The sequence below is a fragment of the Kogia breviceps genome, chromosome 18, assembly GCF_026419965.1.
Source record: "Kogia breviceps isolate mKogBre1 chromosome 18, mKogBre1 haplotype 1, whole genome shotgun sequence".
Lineage (NCBI taxonomy): Eukaryota > Metazoa > Chordata > Mammalia > Artiodactyla > Physeteridae > Kogia > Kogia breviceps.
This window is the reverse complement of record NC_081327.1, coordinates 16,911,063-16,926,957: the sequence shown is the minus strand read 5'-3', so window position 1 is coordinate 16,926,957 and position 15,895 is coordinate 16,911,063. Positions and strand designations below refer to the sequence as shown.

Genomic DNA, 15,895 nt, shown 5'->3' with positions numbered 1-15,895 from the left:
GGTATTACAGCTAGCAGAATTTGTTGGAGGACAGTATGCTGGGACTTCCCTGGTGGTCTAGTGGTTAAGACTCGGCACTTCCAATGCAGGGGGCGCGGGTTCGATCCTTGGTCGGGGACTAAGATCCCACATGCCGGGGTGCGGCCAAAAAAACCAAAAAAGATTAAAAAAGGACAGTATGTTGGAGAAGCGTATTCTATCAATGCTAAATTTTCGGTGTGATCACTATGCTATATTCCATAGGAAATACACGTTTTGAAGCAAAGGGACATGGTGTCGGCAACTCTTACTCTTTCTGAAAAAGGTTCAGAGAAAGTAATAATGTGTGTGTGCAGACAGACAGACAGAGAGAGACGGATGGATAGATGGGGACAGGGGTGAGGAAATAAAACAGATGTGGCCAAAATGCTAACAGTCGACCATTCTGGGCAGAGAGGTATGTGAGAGCTCTCTGCACCTCACTGAAACTTTCTATAGGTTTGAGATGATTTCAAAACAAAAAACTCCTAAGTTAGAAATTCATCCCTGATCCCAAGGGCACTGGGGAGAAACAGCTTACTCTGACAGGGCCTCTCTGGGGAGGTGTCCCAGCCACTCCCCGACTCCCCGGCAGAAGACCCATGGGCTGAGGGAGAGGTGCCCGGCCTCGCCCTCACCTCCTGGCTGCAGCCAGGACCCTGCTCCCCACCGCCAGCTCCTCCGCCCTCAAAGGTAGCAGGGCTGCTGTGGTGTCAAAGCCATCATGTAACACAGACGCGAAAGGGTGAGAAGCAGGATTCTCTCCCCTCCCCCACTCCCAAACACTGAGTGGGTGGCCCTGGTTGACCCACAAGAAACGAAAGAATACCTTTCCACTTAACGTCTGAAAGTGTTCTTCCACTGGGATCAAAATATAGGACTCAAACTGACAAGTAGACTGAACACTGCCTGACAGGCTTCCTTTGCAGGGTACTAACACCTGGAAAAAAAAAAAAAAAATTAGGGTGAATACTCAAGAGACGTGCCACTTACAACTTCAGCAGAACACAAGGCATCCAAAGATGCTCCAGCGGAACGGCCACGGGGACCTGCTGGCAGAGAGAACCTCTGGGGTCACTGGCCAAAGGGGCAGCAGCTGATCTGTTGTCACCGTGACGGAAGCTGAGGCCCCCACCCAGCCGAGGGAGGCAGCACACGCCTCTCCCATCCCGGGGCCTCAGACCGGAGGGCTCACTCCCACCCCGCTGGGCCCCCTCTGTCCTCAGCAGGCTCAGGAATGATTCCAGATGAAGAAACGATAGTTTTGGAAAGTACAGAAAAGTGAAACTAAAAAATCACAAGGAATCCCACCACCTGAATGATAAACGCAGCACAATGAAGACAGTTTCCCTCCCATCTTCTTGCTATGCTTTTTAAAGCTGAACTGTGATCACAGTTTGTTTTACCAGCCACAGAAATACAGTTTCCTATTGCAGGCTACCACCTCCACCAGAGATGTCTCAGGTGCCAGACTGTGTCTCTGGGGCAGGCTCAACCTGAAACGTGAATTTTGGTCCCGCCATGGCCACCATGCTGACCGGGCACCGGCGTCTTTGCTCAACGCAGCAAAGGCAAGGAGCTGCCCTGGCAACCACACGTGGATCTGGGCTTGGCCCGGGGACTCAACGTTTAAGAGGAATCTCTCAGATTCAAGTGCACCCGGAAGGCGACGACCAAAGTAGTGAAGTCCCTCAGAGCCCCAGCTCCTAAAGCAGCCTGGCACAAGGCAAGCAGCTTCTGCACTATCCCCGCTGCACAGACAAGGAAACTGAGGCTCAAGGAAGTTCAGCAACTTGTCTAGGGGCACGCAGCCAGTGAGTGACAGAGCCAGGACTCAAACTCCTGCTCCCCACCTCACCACAGCCCAGTCCTGTGGCCTCCTGCAGGCCAGTGCTGGGAGCAGTGAGCCCAGCCCAGCCTCTGCTGGAGTTTCCTCTGTGAAGACACCACGACGCTCTGGGGCCTTCAAGAGCAGTTGTCATTAGGAGCTTCCTCAGGCAGGTCAGAAAGAGCTTCTCTCCCCACGAGGGACACGCCGATTGCTCACGGCAGAAAAGGGAGGCCCTCGTCGATGGAAGATCACTACTGTCTATGAAGTGGGCTTGCCCCTCTGCGAAAAATCAAGACTGAATCAGACCCAGAGTTAGACTTAATTACCGAGCTCAGGAAATACAGAGACCAGAGGACCACGGTAAACACCACCACGGGACTGCAACCGGCAAAAGCCAGAAGGCAGGAAACTCTACAGGATGAATGACCTTGAGACTTGAATTGTGAGCAAAGTGGGGCTTATAGTTAAAAAAACAGACTGTGGTGATGATTTCACAATCTACACACATGTCAAAATGGATCCAGTTTTACACACTGCGTAGGCACAGTTTAGTTGTTCTTTTCAAAGTTCAGCTCAAGGAAGTTAGGAGGAAAAGAGATTTAAAAGGCATATCAAGCAACAAGAATTTACTGTATAGCACAGGGAACTATATTCAATATCTTGTAATAACCTATAATGGAAAAGAATCTGAAAAAAAAAATATATATATATATATAACTCAATCACTTTGCTATACACCTAAAACTAACATAACACTGTAAATCAACTATACTTCAATTTTTTTTAAAAAAGGCCTACCAATCCAGAATAATGTGTGGATCACCTTTGGATTCTGATTTAAACAAACCAACTGGAAAACAAACAAACAAAAAATTATGAGACAATCTGGGAAATCTGAACAGTGACTAGACATTTCACAACAGTAAGGAATTACTGAGGAATTTTTTAGCTGTGATAATGGTATGTGATTATTCTTTTTAAGTCCTTATCATTTAAAACTACATTCCTACATATTTACAGATGAAATCACATGACTACCTTATATAATTTTCTGGAATTTGCTTCAAAATGGTCCTCTGGCTCAGGGGAGAGGGCAGCAGGGACAGAAGTGAGATGTGCTGGCATCTAAGCCAGGCACTACAGCAGCTGAGTGATGGGGGCATGGGGTGCATTGCATGATTTGTTCCACTTGTACATGTTTGAAATTAAACGTAGTAATTTAAAAAAAATTTTCAGATAGCCAACTTTATTCAACTAATTATTAAAATTTGAGTTTGGTTTTCCTGTTTTGTCTTCGTTCAATATTCGTGACACTGGGCGCTGTTGGAGATACAGTGCTTTGTCCTCATGGACATTACACTCCAAGAGGAGGATACAGATTTCTGAATAATAAGACACATATTCCACATATCAGTAAGTTCTATGCAGAAAATAAAGCAGAATATCAGGACAGAGAATGACTGGGGTGGGGCAAGGGTTCGCTAACTCAGGTAAAGTGGTTAGGGAGGTCTCTGAGGAAGTAGCTTTTGAGCAAGGAATGGATGAACAGAAGGAACCACCAATTACAGATCTAAGGGGGGGCTTCCCTGGTGGCGCAGTGGTTGGGAGTCCGCCTGCTGATGCAGGGGATGAGGGTTCGTGCCCCGGTCCGGGAGGGTCCCGCGTGCCGCGGAGCGGCTGGGCCCGTGAGCCATGGCCGCTGGGCCTGCGCGTCCAGAGCCTGTGCTCCGCAACGGGGGAGGCCGCGGCAGTGAGAGGCCCGCATACCGCAAAAAAAAAAAAAAAAGGCGGCCAAACCCGAGGAGGGGCTGGGGCAAGTGAGGGGCCAGCCAACCTCCATCCTCAGCCGCCGCGTGAGGGCACGGCCCAAGCTCAGCTTGCAGGGGGAAGGAGGAAGGCGGTTAACCCTGGGGTTACACACATTCAAAAGTCGTGACTTCATATTTTTAGAGTCCAGTAAAGAACTCTGATCCCCAGGGAAGATTCAGGGGCCGCCAAACTTGGCCCAAAGACCAAGCCCCATGGAAGGAAATTCAGCATTCACCTGCTGAGGCCACGTGGGTCCTTCAGAGGTGGCAGAAAGAATGAGCGCTCTTCTAGAGGCCACTGGGATACTCTACTTTTTCGTTCAACCAACGGACACGGCAGGAACACTATGACAGATTAGACAGGGATGAGCCGGGGCTCCGTCACACGGCCAGCAGCTGGCAGGGGCTAGTCACCAACACCGGGCCAGGCTGAGCAGGATGGCAAGAGCTAGCTCGTTCCCACAGCTGACCTGTGCTGAGGAGTTGGACTTGCTGATTCTCGAGTCCACTGAACGAGGCCAAGGAAGGCCCGAAATCTAGTGCTGCCCAATGTGGGCCCCAAGCAGCCCCTCATGGCTCTCAGTGGGGGCTGCAGTAAGGGGCCTAGGGCACCACCGGAATGCAGGATGACACAGCTTAAGCTTAAGAGGCATCTCTCTGCAAATTTCCTGAGCTGTTTTGCAGATGTGAACCACGCCGCCCTCCCCCACACCCCCCCAAATGGAAGAACTACTAGAGGACCGTGAGCACATAGCCCAGGCCTCCTGGAACCTAAGGACTGATAACCCCTGTGACACCACCCTGCTGCCTCACCATCAGCCAGAGAACTGTGTACAAGCTGATCACATACCATTCAACACCCCCCCCACCCCGCCACGCCCGCCTTTAAAAATGCTTTGCCAAAACCCTTCAGGGAGCTCGAGGCTTTTCGGCACACGAGCCACCTCATCTCTTTGTGTGGCCTTGCAATAAACCTTCTTCTGCTCCAAAAAAAAAAAAAAAAGTAGCATCTCATTCCGCGGTGTACCTGAAAGGAAGGTGACCAAAGTGATTCAAAATTCTCTTTTTGCTAAAGTGAACTCAGTTGGGTTTTCACTACTTGCAGCTGTAAAAGCACCTACTGGGCAACAGGAACCGTGCTATGGGCTGGCAACACAGTGATGAGCAAGACAGACAGGTCCCCCAGGGCTTCCTGAGAAAGAACAGCGGGGTCCGCAGTGTAGCATTTTAAAAAGAGAAAGTTACATATGATGACACACTCTTATCTAGACAACATTGTTTTTAAATATCATAGAACAAAGATGGGAAGGAAGTATTTCCCAAGTTGGGTCAGGCCCTCCCAGTTAACATGATGGCTTGGCATCCTCTACTTTTTCTCTGTGACACTTACCATAATTAGTCACTATGTACCCACAGTGTGACCATCTCTCCCACTAGAACTTCAGCTCCATGAGGGTAAAGATTCATGATGCCTATTCATAGTTTTGGCTGAATCCCCACATCAAACATAGTGCCTTGCATACAGCAGCATTTAATAGCTACTGAGAAATGAATGGATGACAGTGAATGCCTTTGGTGAGCTTTATGAGATTTTTATTTTCTTCTTTGGAAACAGCTCTACTCTCTAATTTTTTTTTATAACGAAGTTTATGACTTCTGAAATCCAAAGTAAAAAAAATTCTGGGAAAAAGATATTAATTACAAAACCAATCATAAAAACAAGAAGGGACTTTAAAAAAAAATCAGGCTTCTGAGGGCAGAGAGTTGGACTGGCTATGGGGAAAAGCCAGTTCCAAGCTTGCAGAGAAACCCGAGTTAACTGATTTCTCCACTGGTTCAAATCTTCAGCCGCCTGACACACCTAAGATCGTATCACATGGCAAGAGAAGCAGGAACACAAGTAGGAGAAGAAAAGAGGACAACGTAGGAAAAGAAGAGGGCCCAAGGCCACCCTTTGTGGGTAGCACAAAGGCGCCCAGCTTGCTGTGTCCCACGGTGTGTAAGTAAGATGCCTGCCAAGTTCACCAATCTGGGAACCAGAAAGACCTGCAGCACAGGGCCTGCCCTCCCTCCAGGCAGCAGACTATGGTTTCTCTCTTCTCTTGCTCCTGTTCCCTGGCTGCTCCTGTAGGCTTCTGAGGTTGTGGCCTCTATTACAAAAGTTCTCTCAGTTCTTTCTCTTTAGGAAATGTCTTTGAAGGAGACATACATGTGTGTGTATACACGTTCTCTTATCCTATGGGAGTGAGCAGGCATCTCACAATGAGGAGGAATGTGATTTCTGCCCTGGAGAAGCCCTCCTGGTCCCCATGGAAACAAGAGAAACAGAGGTAAATACCGTGAGACCAGTGACAACAGGGGCTGAGAGTTCAGAGAAAGGATTACACCCTGGGCTGGTGCAGTCCCAGGAGGCTGCCTGGAGGAAGCAGCTTGGGGCGGTCCCTCTCTGCTCGTTCACAAATGGTCTGGGGCTTTGTACACTTAGCAGACCTGTACCTGACTCCCTCTAAACTTAACTGAAGTCTACCATATTTGTGGCCTTGTCAGCACTGCTTGGTCCAAGCCTAGTGGAGAAGGACCACCCTCAGGATCAATGCACTTACAATGCCACGGGTTTGGGCCACCGTGTTGCACAAGTCAGGACGCCACTTTTGAAGAGCCAGATAGAAGGGATTTTTCAGGAGGTCCTCATCATACAGAGCCATATGGACTTCAGATGGGGCAAAAAGAGTCTCCTGGGACGAGAGAGGAAAAAGCAGTAAATGACCACTTTCAGAATGACCTAACACATAAAAGTCCTGATCTAACAATTTCTAAAAAGCATCCCTGACACATATTACTCTACACTACAGACCTAACACGCCATCAGGAAAGATCAAAGATAACCCACCAATTCCAAGATGACTTTTTTTTACAGGTTAAGTGTATAAATTAAGTTCAGAAAATCTTCTTGACTACAAGTCACTGCAAAAGTAAAAACCGGCTGTTTTTAGAACATCATAGATGACCCAAATTATAACATTTTAAAGATATGCATGTTTTTAATGAAATATTTTTATCATACAGCAGAGTAGAATAATAATGCTAACCTACCACCCAGAATTACCAAATCTTACCACTTTGCCATATTTGCCTCAGATTTTCTTTTCAGAAATAAAGTGTATCAGAGTAGACTGGATCCCCATGAGCCCCTCCCCATCCCATTCTCTCCTCCCCTTTCAGAGGCAACCACTATCCTGAAGTGGTTTCTATATCCTTCTTGCTCATGTTTGTACTCCTTTTTAAACTCATGTATTCATAAATAATATAAAATCTTGGTTTTTTTAAATGTTTATTTATTTATTTTTGGCTGTGTTGGGTCTGTTGCTGTGCACAGGCTTTCTCTAGTTGTGGCGAGCGGGGGCTACTCTTTGTTGCAGTGCACGGGCTTCGCATTGTGGTGGCTTCTCTTGTTGTGGAGCACGGGCTCTAAGTGTGCGGGCTTCAGTAGTTGCGGCACGCAGGCTCAGTAGTTGTGGCTTGCGGGCTCTAGAGTGCAGGCTAAGTAGTTGTGGCACACGGGCTTAGTTGCTCCACGGCATGTGGGATCTTCCCGGACCAGGGCTCGAACCCACGTCCCCTGCATTGGCAGGCGGATTCTTAACCACTGCACCACCAGAGAAGTCCTAAAATCTTGTTTTATAGGCTCCAAAATCTACATAAATGGTATCACACTATAAGTAGTTTGGAACATACGCTTTTCAATCACCATTATGTTTTCAAGTTCTAGCCATGCTGAACCATACACCTCCCATTCATTCACTAATTTCTGCTGTACAGTATTAAGTGAACACGACATAATTTATTTATCTAATATCCTATATTTAAGCTGCTTCCACATTTTCAGAATTAAAAACAATGCTAAAATGAACGCTCTTATACCCTTATGTGTTCCTGGAGCACATATCCAGGAATGTTGCTAGGAGAGACACTGCGGCATGCATCCACTTGCACCTTCCCCAGATGCTGGCAACGCTGGACCACTTCCAACCTCCATGCAAAGTCCATGAGCATTTCCCTTCTTCATGTCACATCCTAGCCAACGCTTCTTAGTAATGTCAGGCTAGCTCATTTCTGCCTATACAACAGAAATACAACAGTATTTCACTGTTTCTAATTTTCATTTCTCTAATGAAGTGGAACATCATTTCCTTACATTCTATAAACTACCTTATCATGTCTTTTGACTACTCTTCTAATGGGTTCTTGGCCTTTTTCTTATGATTGGTAGTTCTTTACATATCTGGACACCAAAAGATGTTGCAAACATCTTCTCCCAATCTGTGGCTTGTTTCTTCATTTTTCCAACTGGGTGTTTTCAGAAATAAAAGTGCTTGATTTTTTTTTTAACATCTTTATTGGAGTATAATTGCTCTACATTGTTGTGTTAGTTTCTGCTGTATAACAAAGTGAATCAGCTATACATATACATATATCCCCATATCCCCGCCCTCTTTGCCACTCTCTCAAAAAGTGCTTGATTTTAATGTGATTGAACTTGTCCGTCTTTGCCTTTACTGGTCAGTGCTTTGGAGATCTAAGGAAAGCCTATCTATCATCTTGGCATGCCCCTTTGTAAACTGACTTCACTATTCCCCCTCTGAGAAGGTGGAGTCTATTTCCCCACCCCTTGAATTTAAGCCATCCCTGTGATTTGCTTTAACTAACCAACAGACAGAATTGATGCTCTGTGATTTCTGAGTATCAACCTCAAGAGGCCTTGCAGATTTCACTCTCATTCGTTCGGCACCCTGAGACCACCATGCAGTGGAGAAGCCCATGGGATGAAAACCCATGTGGGGAGAGAGAGGCCCTGGTAGTCCAGTGAGAACAGCCAACCCACCAGCTGAATGCAACCACATGAGTGAGCCCAGGTGAGACTAGCAGAAGAGCCACCTTGCCAGCCCACAGATTAACAGGACATAATAAACTGTAGCAGTTTTAAGTCACTAGTTTGGAAGCTGGTTGGTTATGCAGCAAAGGCTATACCTGAAACCACATCCTTTCCAATTCCAAGGCCACAAAAATAGTCCCTGTAATTTCTAAGAATCTTAAAGGTTTTCATCTTTAGGTCTTCAAGTCATCTTTATTTTTATATATGCTACAAATTGGGCATCTAATTTAATTTTTTTCTGAAGGTAAGCTATCTTAGTCTGCTTAGGCTCTGATAACTAAATACAATAGACTGGGGGGTTCAAATAACAAACATTTATTCCTCACAGTTCTGGAAACTGGGAAGTCCAAAATCAAGGTGCTAGCACATTTGGTTCTTGGTAAGGGCCCACTTCCTGTGCCGTAAATGGCCACCTTCTCACTGTATCCTCACATGGCAGAGAAAGAGTTCTCCTGTCTCTTCCTCTTTTTGTAAGGCAACTAATTCCATCATTAGGGCCCCATCTTCATGACCTAATCTAACCCCAGTTAGAACCCAAAGCCCCATCTCCAAATACCATCACATTAAAGATTTGGGCTTCAACATATGAATTTGGGTTGGGGCTGGGGGGGTCACATTCAGTCCACAGCATAAGCCAACTGTCCCACTGTCATCTTTTATATATTTTATCCCTTTCACACTAGCTGATAATGCTACCTTTGTCATACTCCAAGTTCCCATATATGTTTGGCCTATTTCTGGGCTCTATTCTGTTTCAATGGTCTTGACCAGCACCATCCAACAAATTATGTGAGAAAGGTAATTACATATACATTATGCATAATTACATGTTATTTAAACTTTTCTAGTAGCCATATTTTTAAAAGGTGAAATTAAATTATATATTTTATTCACCCTAATATAGCCAAAATACATTTCCAACATGTGATCAATACTTTAAAATTATTGACATATTTTACATTCTTTTTACTTCTACTAATTCTTCAAAATTTGATGAGTATTTTACTCCTCAATTCATACCAGCCTCAGTTCAAGTGCTTAATAGCCACATGTGGCTAGTAGTTATTACATTGGATGGGAAAGGGCTAGACCACATTCATTTACATGACTACAGCTTCATAATAAACCTTGACATCTCATAGAGGAAGGCCTCTCCCCTTGTTCTCCAAAATTACTTGGTTATTCCTAATTCTTTATGATATCACATGAACTAGATTCAGCTTATCAATTCCATGAAAATTCCTACGGGGATTTTTATTGGAACTGTACTAAATTTATGGACTGGAGAGCCAACGTCTTTATAATAATGAATCTTATCATCCATGAACATGGTATGTCTTTCCATCTTCATCCTCTTTTATGTCCTCCAATTAAATTTTCTTCTTTAAAGATCATAGATCATATAAAACTTTTATTAGACATTATTTATATATTCTGTATAGATTTGCTCCTGTTGTGAATGGGGCCTCCAATGCCCCTGGTCTGCTCCCCTTACCATACATCAGTGTGGTTTTACTGAACTGTGAGAGAGGAATATAAAAAATGGGCACAGAAAAGAAGTCAGAGTTTTAGCCATGTCATTTCACCTCTCTGAGCCTCCATCTCAGTCCGTACAATGGAGAATATGAATACCTGTCTTGTAGGATTCCCATTTACATGCTACCTTCACTATTTTTGCCACATTGTATACCAATGTACCGCCACTTTCTGCTAGTCCACATGGTGCCTTTGTGAGAATTACAAAAAGGCACCCCATCTTCCCAGTAGGTACAGTCCTGTGCCAGGGCACATGGCTTAGTAAGCAACTCATAGGCTATATATCAGCCTAGTTTGCCAACACCTCTCTTCCCCTGGGCAGGACACCTGTACAATAAATAATCGTACAGTTGTACACAATGGCCCTATCGTTAATGTTTGACATTTTCCTTTAAACACCTACTCCCATTTGAAATTTATTTGTAAAAGAACCCTTATTACTACTTTAAATGGAAAAATAGTATCACTTCCCATTAAGATCATCTTAAAATTAAAAATTATAAATCCAATTGACATTATTTAAAATCTGGCTACATACCACTGCCTGCGAAAGGTTCTGAACTTGAGCCTGAGGCCTTGTCTTTTCATTAAAAGAAGAAAATTAGCAACTATTAAAGAGCATCAAGTAAACTTACCCTTGATACAATCAGATGAATGAAATATGAGTGAAAAACCGAATTACTTTCTCATTATGTAACAGTATTCCCAAACACCTCTTTGGGAAAACACCAGAAGAGTATGCATACATGCAATTATGAATTCTATTCCTTATAGCTAATGTTAAAAACAGCCACCATTCGAGACCATCCTTGGTCAGGCACTGTGATGACATCTATACATCCTCATCCCATTTTAATGTTCACAATAACTATAGATAATTAACTATAACTAATGCTCACAATAACCATAGGTACCATTAGCCCTATGTCACAGATGAAGAAACTGAGGGTCATCTGGCCAACTCCACGTTAGACAGATGTCAGAATTTATTCTAACACCCATCCTTTAACCACTACATTCATCATGTAAAATAATTATGCCTGGATTAAGGGTTATTTCATGAGCCACAGATGCACAGACTCCACACTTCATTTCTCCTAAAGGAAAAGTCCCCATGATAGCCACAAAGGCTCAGCATCAAATTCCCTCCAGCCTGAGCTGTCTTAGCTGCCAGCCATCCTGGGGACTGCCTAAAGAAGGCCCCTGAGCTCTCTGCAGATCCTCTTAGGGAGAAGAGCCTAGCATGAAAATGGCTACGTATAATCCCTTCACAGGCCCCAGCTCTGCAACCATTCAGGTATTTGAATTGTTGAATTCAATTATTACTGGAACCCAGATAATCCTTTTATGAGTCTCTACCAGAACAACTGGATAATATAATTTTGCTAGGACAGAGTCACAAGAAAACAAAATTCTTCCTGGTTCCCGACACAGCTGGTTCTACATGGCAGGGCACAAAAGTAAAGATGCCTTACATAAAAACCACATGAGAAACAGGATGCGACAAGGTCAGACTAAAGCTGGGAAGGGACACTTCTCCTTGCTCCTCAGACAAGATGCTGGCAGAGCACCAACACCCCTGCCCTCAAGATGGGCTTTGATGGAGGAACTAACCACCTAACTGGGAAGCAAGAAGAGTTAAAAAATAATAATAATGAAACAAAACAAAAGCAGAACAGTGCCAGGAGAGGTAAGGACGAGATAGAGAAGGGAGCAACAGGGAAGGGGTTGGGGTGGGGAGTGTGGGAGGCATCCTTGGCAGGGACCAGAGCAGGGCCAAAGGGTCAGGAGGTGGGAACAGGTTCCTGGTGAGCAAAGAAAACTCAAGAATAAACTTTTTTTGACTAGATGTGAAAATGAGCTCTGACAAATAATAAGAATCCAAACAGAGCAGGTCAGAGAGGGGCAGCATGGGAAGGGAAGGGCCCTGAATACATTAAAACATTCAGTTCAAATGCATGAATGGTGTAAACACACAAGACTCTCAGCAAGCACTGCTCGTGAATGAAATGGAGCTGGCTGGTTTTCAATCCAAGTCATCTGCTTTCTCTTGGACATCAGTCTCCTGGATGCCAATGACTGGATCCTCTGTCCAGGAGTAGGGATTCAGAGACCTCTGTCCAGCACTGTTCTCGACCTTTCTGTCCCATTGTTAAAAGTATGTAATAATGCTTAATGCCAGAGTTGAATTCTTATATAGGGGTACATGCTTTAAAATAATCTGACAAGTTTACTTGCAAGAATTGGTTTTATATTTTAAAATACTGAATAACATGTAAACTGACTTTTCCTTGTAAAACTGAAAAGACATGTGAATCCTCATATATAAAACTCCTTAAAAAAAAAAAATTCGGGGCCTCCCTGGTGGTGCAGTGGTTGAGAGTCTGCCTGCCGATGCAGGGAACACGGGTTCGTGCCCCGGTCCGGGAGGATCCCACATGCCGCGGAGCGGCTGGGCCCGTGAGCCGTGGCCACAGAGCCTGCGCGTCCGGAGCCTGCCCTCCGCAACGGGAGAGGCCACGACAGTGAGAGGCCCGCATACCAAAAAAAAAAAAAAAGAAAAAAAAAATTCCATCCCTTCCTAAGTGCAAATGATGGGATGATTTATAGAAAATCCAGTGAAGTTAGTCAGAGATACCAAATAACCCTGCACGTAAGTTATCTGAGGTTACTCCGAACAAGACAACCAAGTGAGGCCTCAGACCGGTTCTGGGCATTTTAGGAGGTGGTGTGCACTCGTGGTTTTGTGGTCTTCAACCGTCCTGCCAGCCCGGATGAGTCTGGGTTGTCAGGGACCATCTGGTGACAGTGTGCAGCCTGGCTCAGCAGAATCCAGCCCAGGAAAGTCTGCACCTCCCAGAGATGCACTCCCTGCTGAAATCTCACTGCTGTGGCTTCTCCTGCCCTGCCAGGGCCCTGACCAAAGACCCCAACCAGGCATATTCTCCAACTGGCTTAATTTGTGACTGAGAAGGAAAAGGCCAAAAGGGAAAACTTTTTATACATCTATGTTTAATACCAAATGGAAGCAATTTTATGATGTAACGTGTGGTATTACAGTCAGTCACTTGTGTCCTTCTGGCCTGTAGTGTCTATGGCTCCTGTCCATATGTCTCTCAAAGCTCTTCTTCAAAGCACTATGAAGCCTCGCTGCCTGGCTCACTGCAGGCATGCAATAACTGCTGGTCCACTTGAACAAAATGATAGTGATGTGTTAGAAAAAGATCAAGCTCCCAGGAAGGGATCATCTCTCACAGAAGCTGGAAATCCACCGCCCAGAAGCAGGGGAGGGTGAGGGGCTGGCCCCAGGCGGTCCTGCAGGCACTGGCAAAAAGCCAGAAAAACGAACATGCTCAGAGCTGGCTAAACACAATGACTGCTGGAATGTGGAGGACCACAGTAGGAGAGAAGGCCTCAGGGCTGGAAGAGGGGTGTGACCACTCAGGAGCAGGGGAAGTTTGGAGGAGCATAACTGCCCCTCAGAATGCCACTCCATCACCCTGCTCCTAGAATTGCAGGGGAGCCACCAGCACCCACGTCCCTGCCAGTATTTTGGGCAGGAGGGCAGGACCTCCAAGGACCACTGCTCAGTGTCTCTAGGATGTGGAAGCAACCTCAGGACAAATTATGTCCAACTGTTCGGGTCTGAATCCTTTCTAGATCTGGTATCTATCATCGCATGGTCACATTCCCCTGCTCCCCTAGGAAAGGAGGAAGTTACTGGACACCCACCTAATCCTGGCACTTCATAAACAGAGGGGCAGCCCTGACAGAAACACTAACAGAGGCAAACATGTCAAGAGCACAGTCCCAGCAGCCGCCCTCATGAGGGCAACGAAGTCCAAGAGCCACAAGGAGGCACAATCAAGACCTTGACCCAAGGCCCTATGCAGACACTTACTGCTGCTCTCCCAGCAGTGCTGCCAGGTGGGATTATTTCAGGTGACAAGCCAAGGTGAGGAGAACTCACCCAGGGTGTCCACCCAGCTTCAGCGGCCCAACTGCTTTCCTGCCTCTAGGGCTCGAGAGAAGTACCTGTGTCTCCTCCCATCCTGCACTTCTCCCTCCGAGGCCTACAGGCCCTGCCTCTTGACTCACCACAGATCTGTCCACCTGAAAGACACAAAGTGATCTTTCCAACACCGAAGTCTGTGCAGGATTCTTCAATGACTTCCCCTCCACTCCCTACCAGATGAACTCTCAACTTCTCTGTATGGCATGGAGGGCCTCTCACTCCTGGCCTCCTGCCCACCTCTGCAGCTTCATCTCCCTCTGCTGTCCCCAGAGCTCCCCAAAGAGATGCACTCTCCCTCCTTCTACCCATTTTGTCCTAAAAACTACTCTTCCTCTGTCAAGGCCCCATTTGGCCCATAGGTGGCTGAGACCCTCCACCTCAGAGAATGGCCAAGGGCCAGAGTACCACCCAACCCTGGCCACAAACCACCAGTGAAACAACCAATTAAAGGACAGACTGCTGAGTGAGAACGAGCCCTGAACCTAGCGCTCTGGACCCCGGGGGGCTGCCTCAACACCAGGCCCGGCAAGGCGGCCTGGAAACGTAAATATCCTGCTAATATCTGCCGCTCTTCTCTAGGGCTGGTGGGAGGGTACATTACTTAATCAAAATAGGGGCCTCTCTCCCTAAAACCCACAAACTTGGAAAATTCCAGCTCGCATGGCAAACTAGTAGTCCCTACAGTCTCCCCTGCCCCTCATTCCCTGAATGTCCTAAATCCTCAATGAAGACGCGCCACTTGCTCCCGTGGCCCTGCACAGGTCGCGAGTGCCTACGTCCCCAGCACCTCCAGGGGCGGCCAGAGCGGCACGGCCTTGCTCTCGAGCCTATGGGCGGTCCATTTTCAACGAAAAGAACTGAACAGACCCAGGATCCGGAACACCTCTTGGTGCTTCATAGTTTTCCTGGAGAAATCTTTACCCAGCAGGAAGACGAGACCCCGCCCCATGAGAGGCAGGCTAGCAGGGATTCCCTCCTCTCTCCCCCGCGCTTTTATTACCGCGGGGACCACGACAGCTCGACCCGAGGCTCCGGACCCCCACCACCACCCTCCCCTCCACCCGCCCCGCCAGGCCTCCCTTAAACCGCGGAGGCCACCCAGTCCATGAGCGACAGCCCTGCCCACTGCCCCCAAGTCTGAGCTCCCGGGATCCCGGACCTGCTGACCTGTCCTGGAGCCGCGGGAGTCAGAGGGCACATTCTTCGCCAACCCCACCCCTAGCCCCGCAAACACACCAGAGGGGCAGAGCGAGCCCGGCTGAGGACAGGAGCCGGAGAGCGAGGGCGGGGCAGTCCACCCGGCGATGGGCCGGGGCCCTGGGGGCCGCCCGGAGACCGCCAGCCCAGCTTGGGGCGCCGGCTGAGGAAAGGAAAGAGCCCCTCCCCCTTCCAGCTCCGGGGCCCCGCCCGGCCTCTGGGCCCCGAGGCGCAGCAGTCCCGAGGGAAGGAGGGCGCGGGAGGAGACCGGAGGGAGGGCACTTACTTAAAAAGCTACATAGTTTCACTCCCCTCTCTTCCCAGAGTGGCGCCGACCCCTCCCGGCCCCTCGGTTCAGACCTCAGGCCCACGACCCCAACGCAGCAGATCTGCTCCACCGCCCACCCCCCGTTGGGCGGAGCCGCGCCTCAAGATCTCTGGTCAGCCCAATGAGAGGTCGTCTTTATTCAGAGTGACGCGTGCGCAGAGCAATCATTGAGTCCGCCCAGCCGGGGGTGGGGCTCAGGCGGCACACAGCGCTTCCTACTCAGGCTGGA

General features: G+C 47.4%; 1 protein-coding gene across 18 annotated transcripts in view; it reads right to left on the bottom strand.

The window, feature by feature from the left end:
• Positions 1-15,777, bottom strand: part of ANKRD27 (ankyrin repeat domain 27) — a 51,315-nt gene extending 35,538 nt beyond the window's left edge. For 5 of the 18 annotated variants that reach the window (XM_067020327.1, XM_067020330.1, XM_067020322.1 and 2 more), the window contains exons 1-3: positions 15,625-15,767; positions 6,261-6,392; positions 848-958 (exon numbers count right to left, since the gene is read on the bottom strand). In XM_067020327.1, the coding sequence (XP_066876428.1) occupies positions 848-958; positions 6,261-6,362 (213 nt within the window). In that variant the 5' untranslated portion in view covers positions 6,363-6,392; positions 15,625-15,767. Of the gene's footprint in view, positions 1-847; positions 959-6,260; positions 6,393-7,578; positions 7,775-14,027; positions 14,240-15,308; positions 15,513-15,624 lie in introns of those variants that run through there. The other 13 variants (XM_067020318.1, XM_067020324.1, XM_067020328.1 and 10 more) reach the window with 9 other exon arrangements.
• Positions 15,778-15,895: the final 118 nt, after the last annotated feature.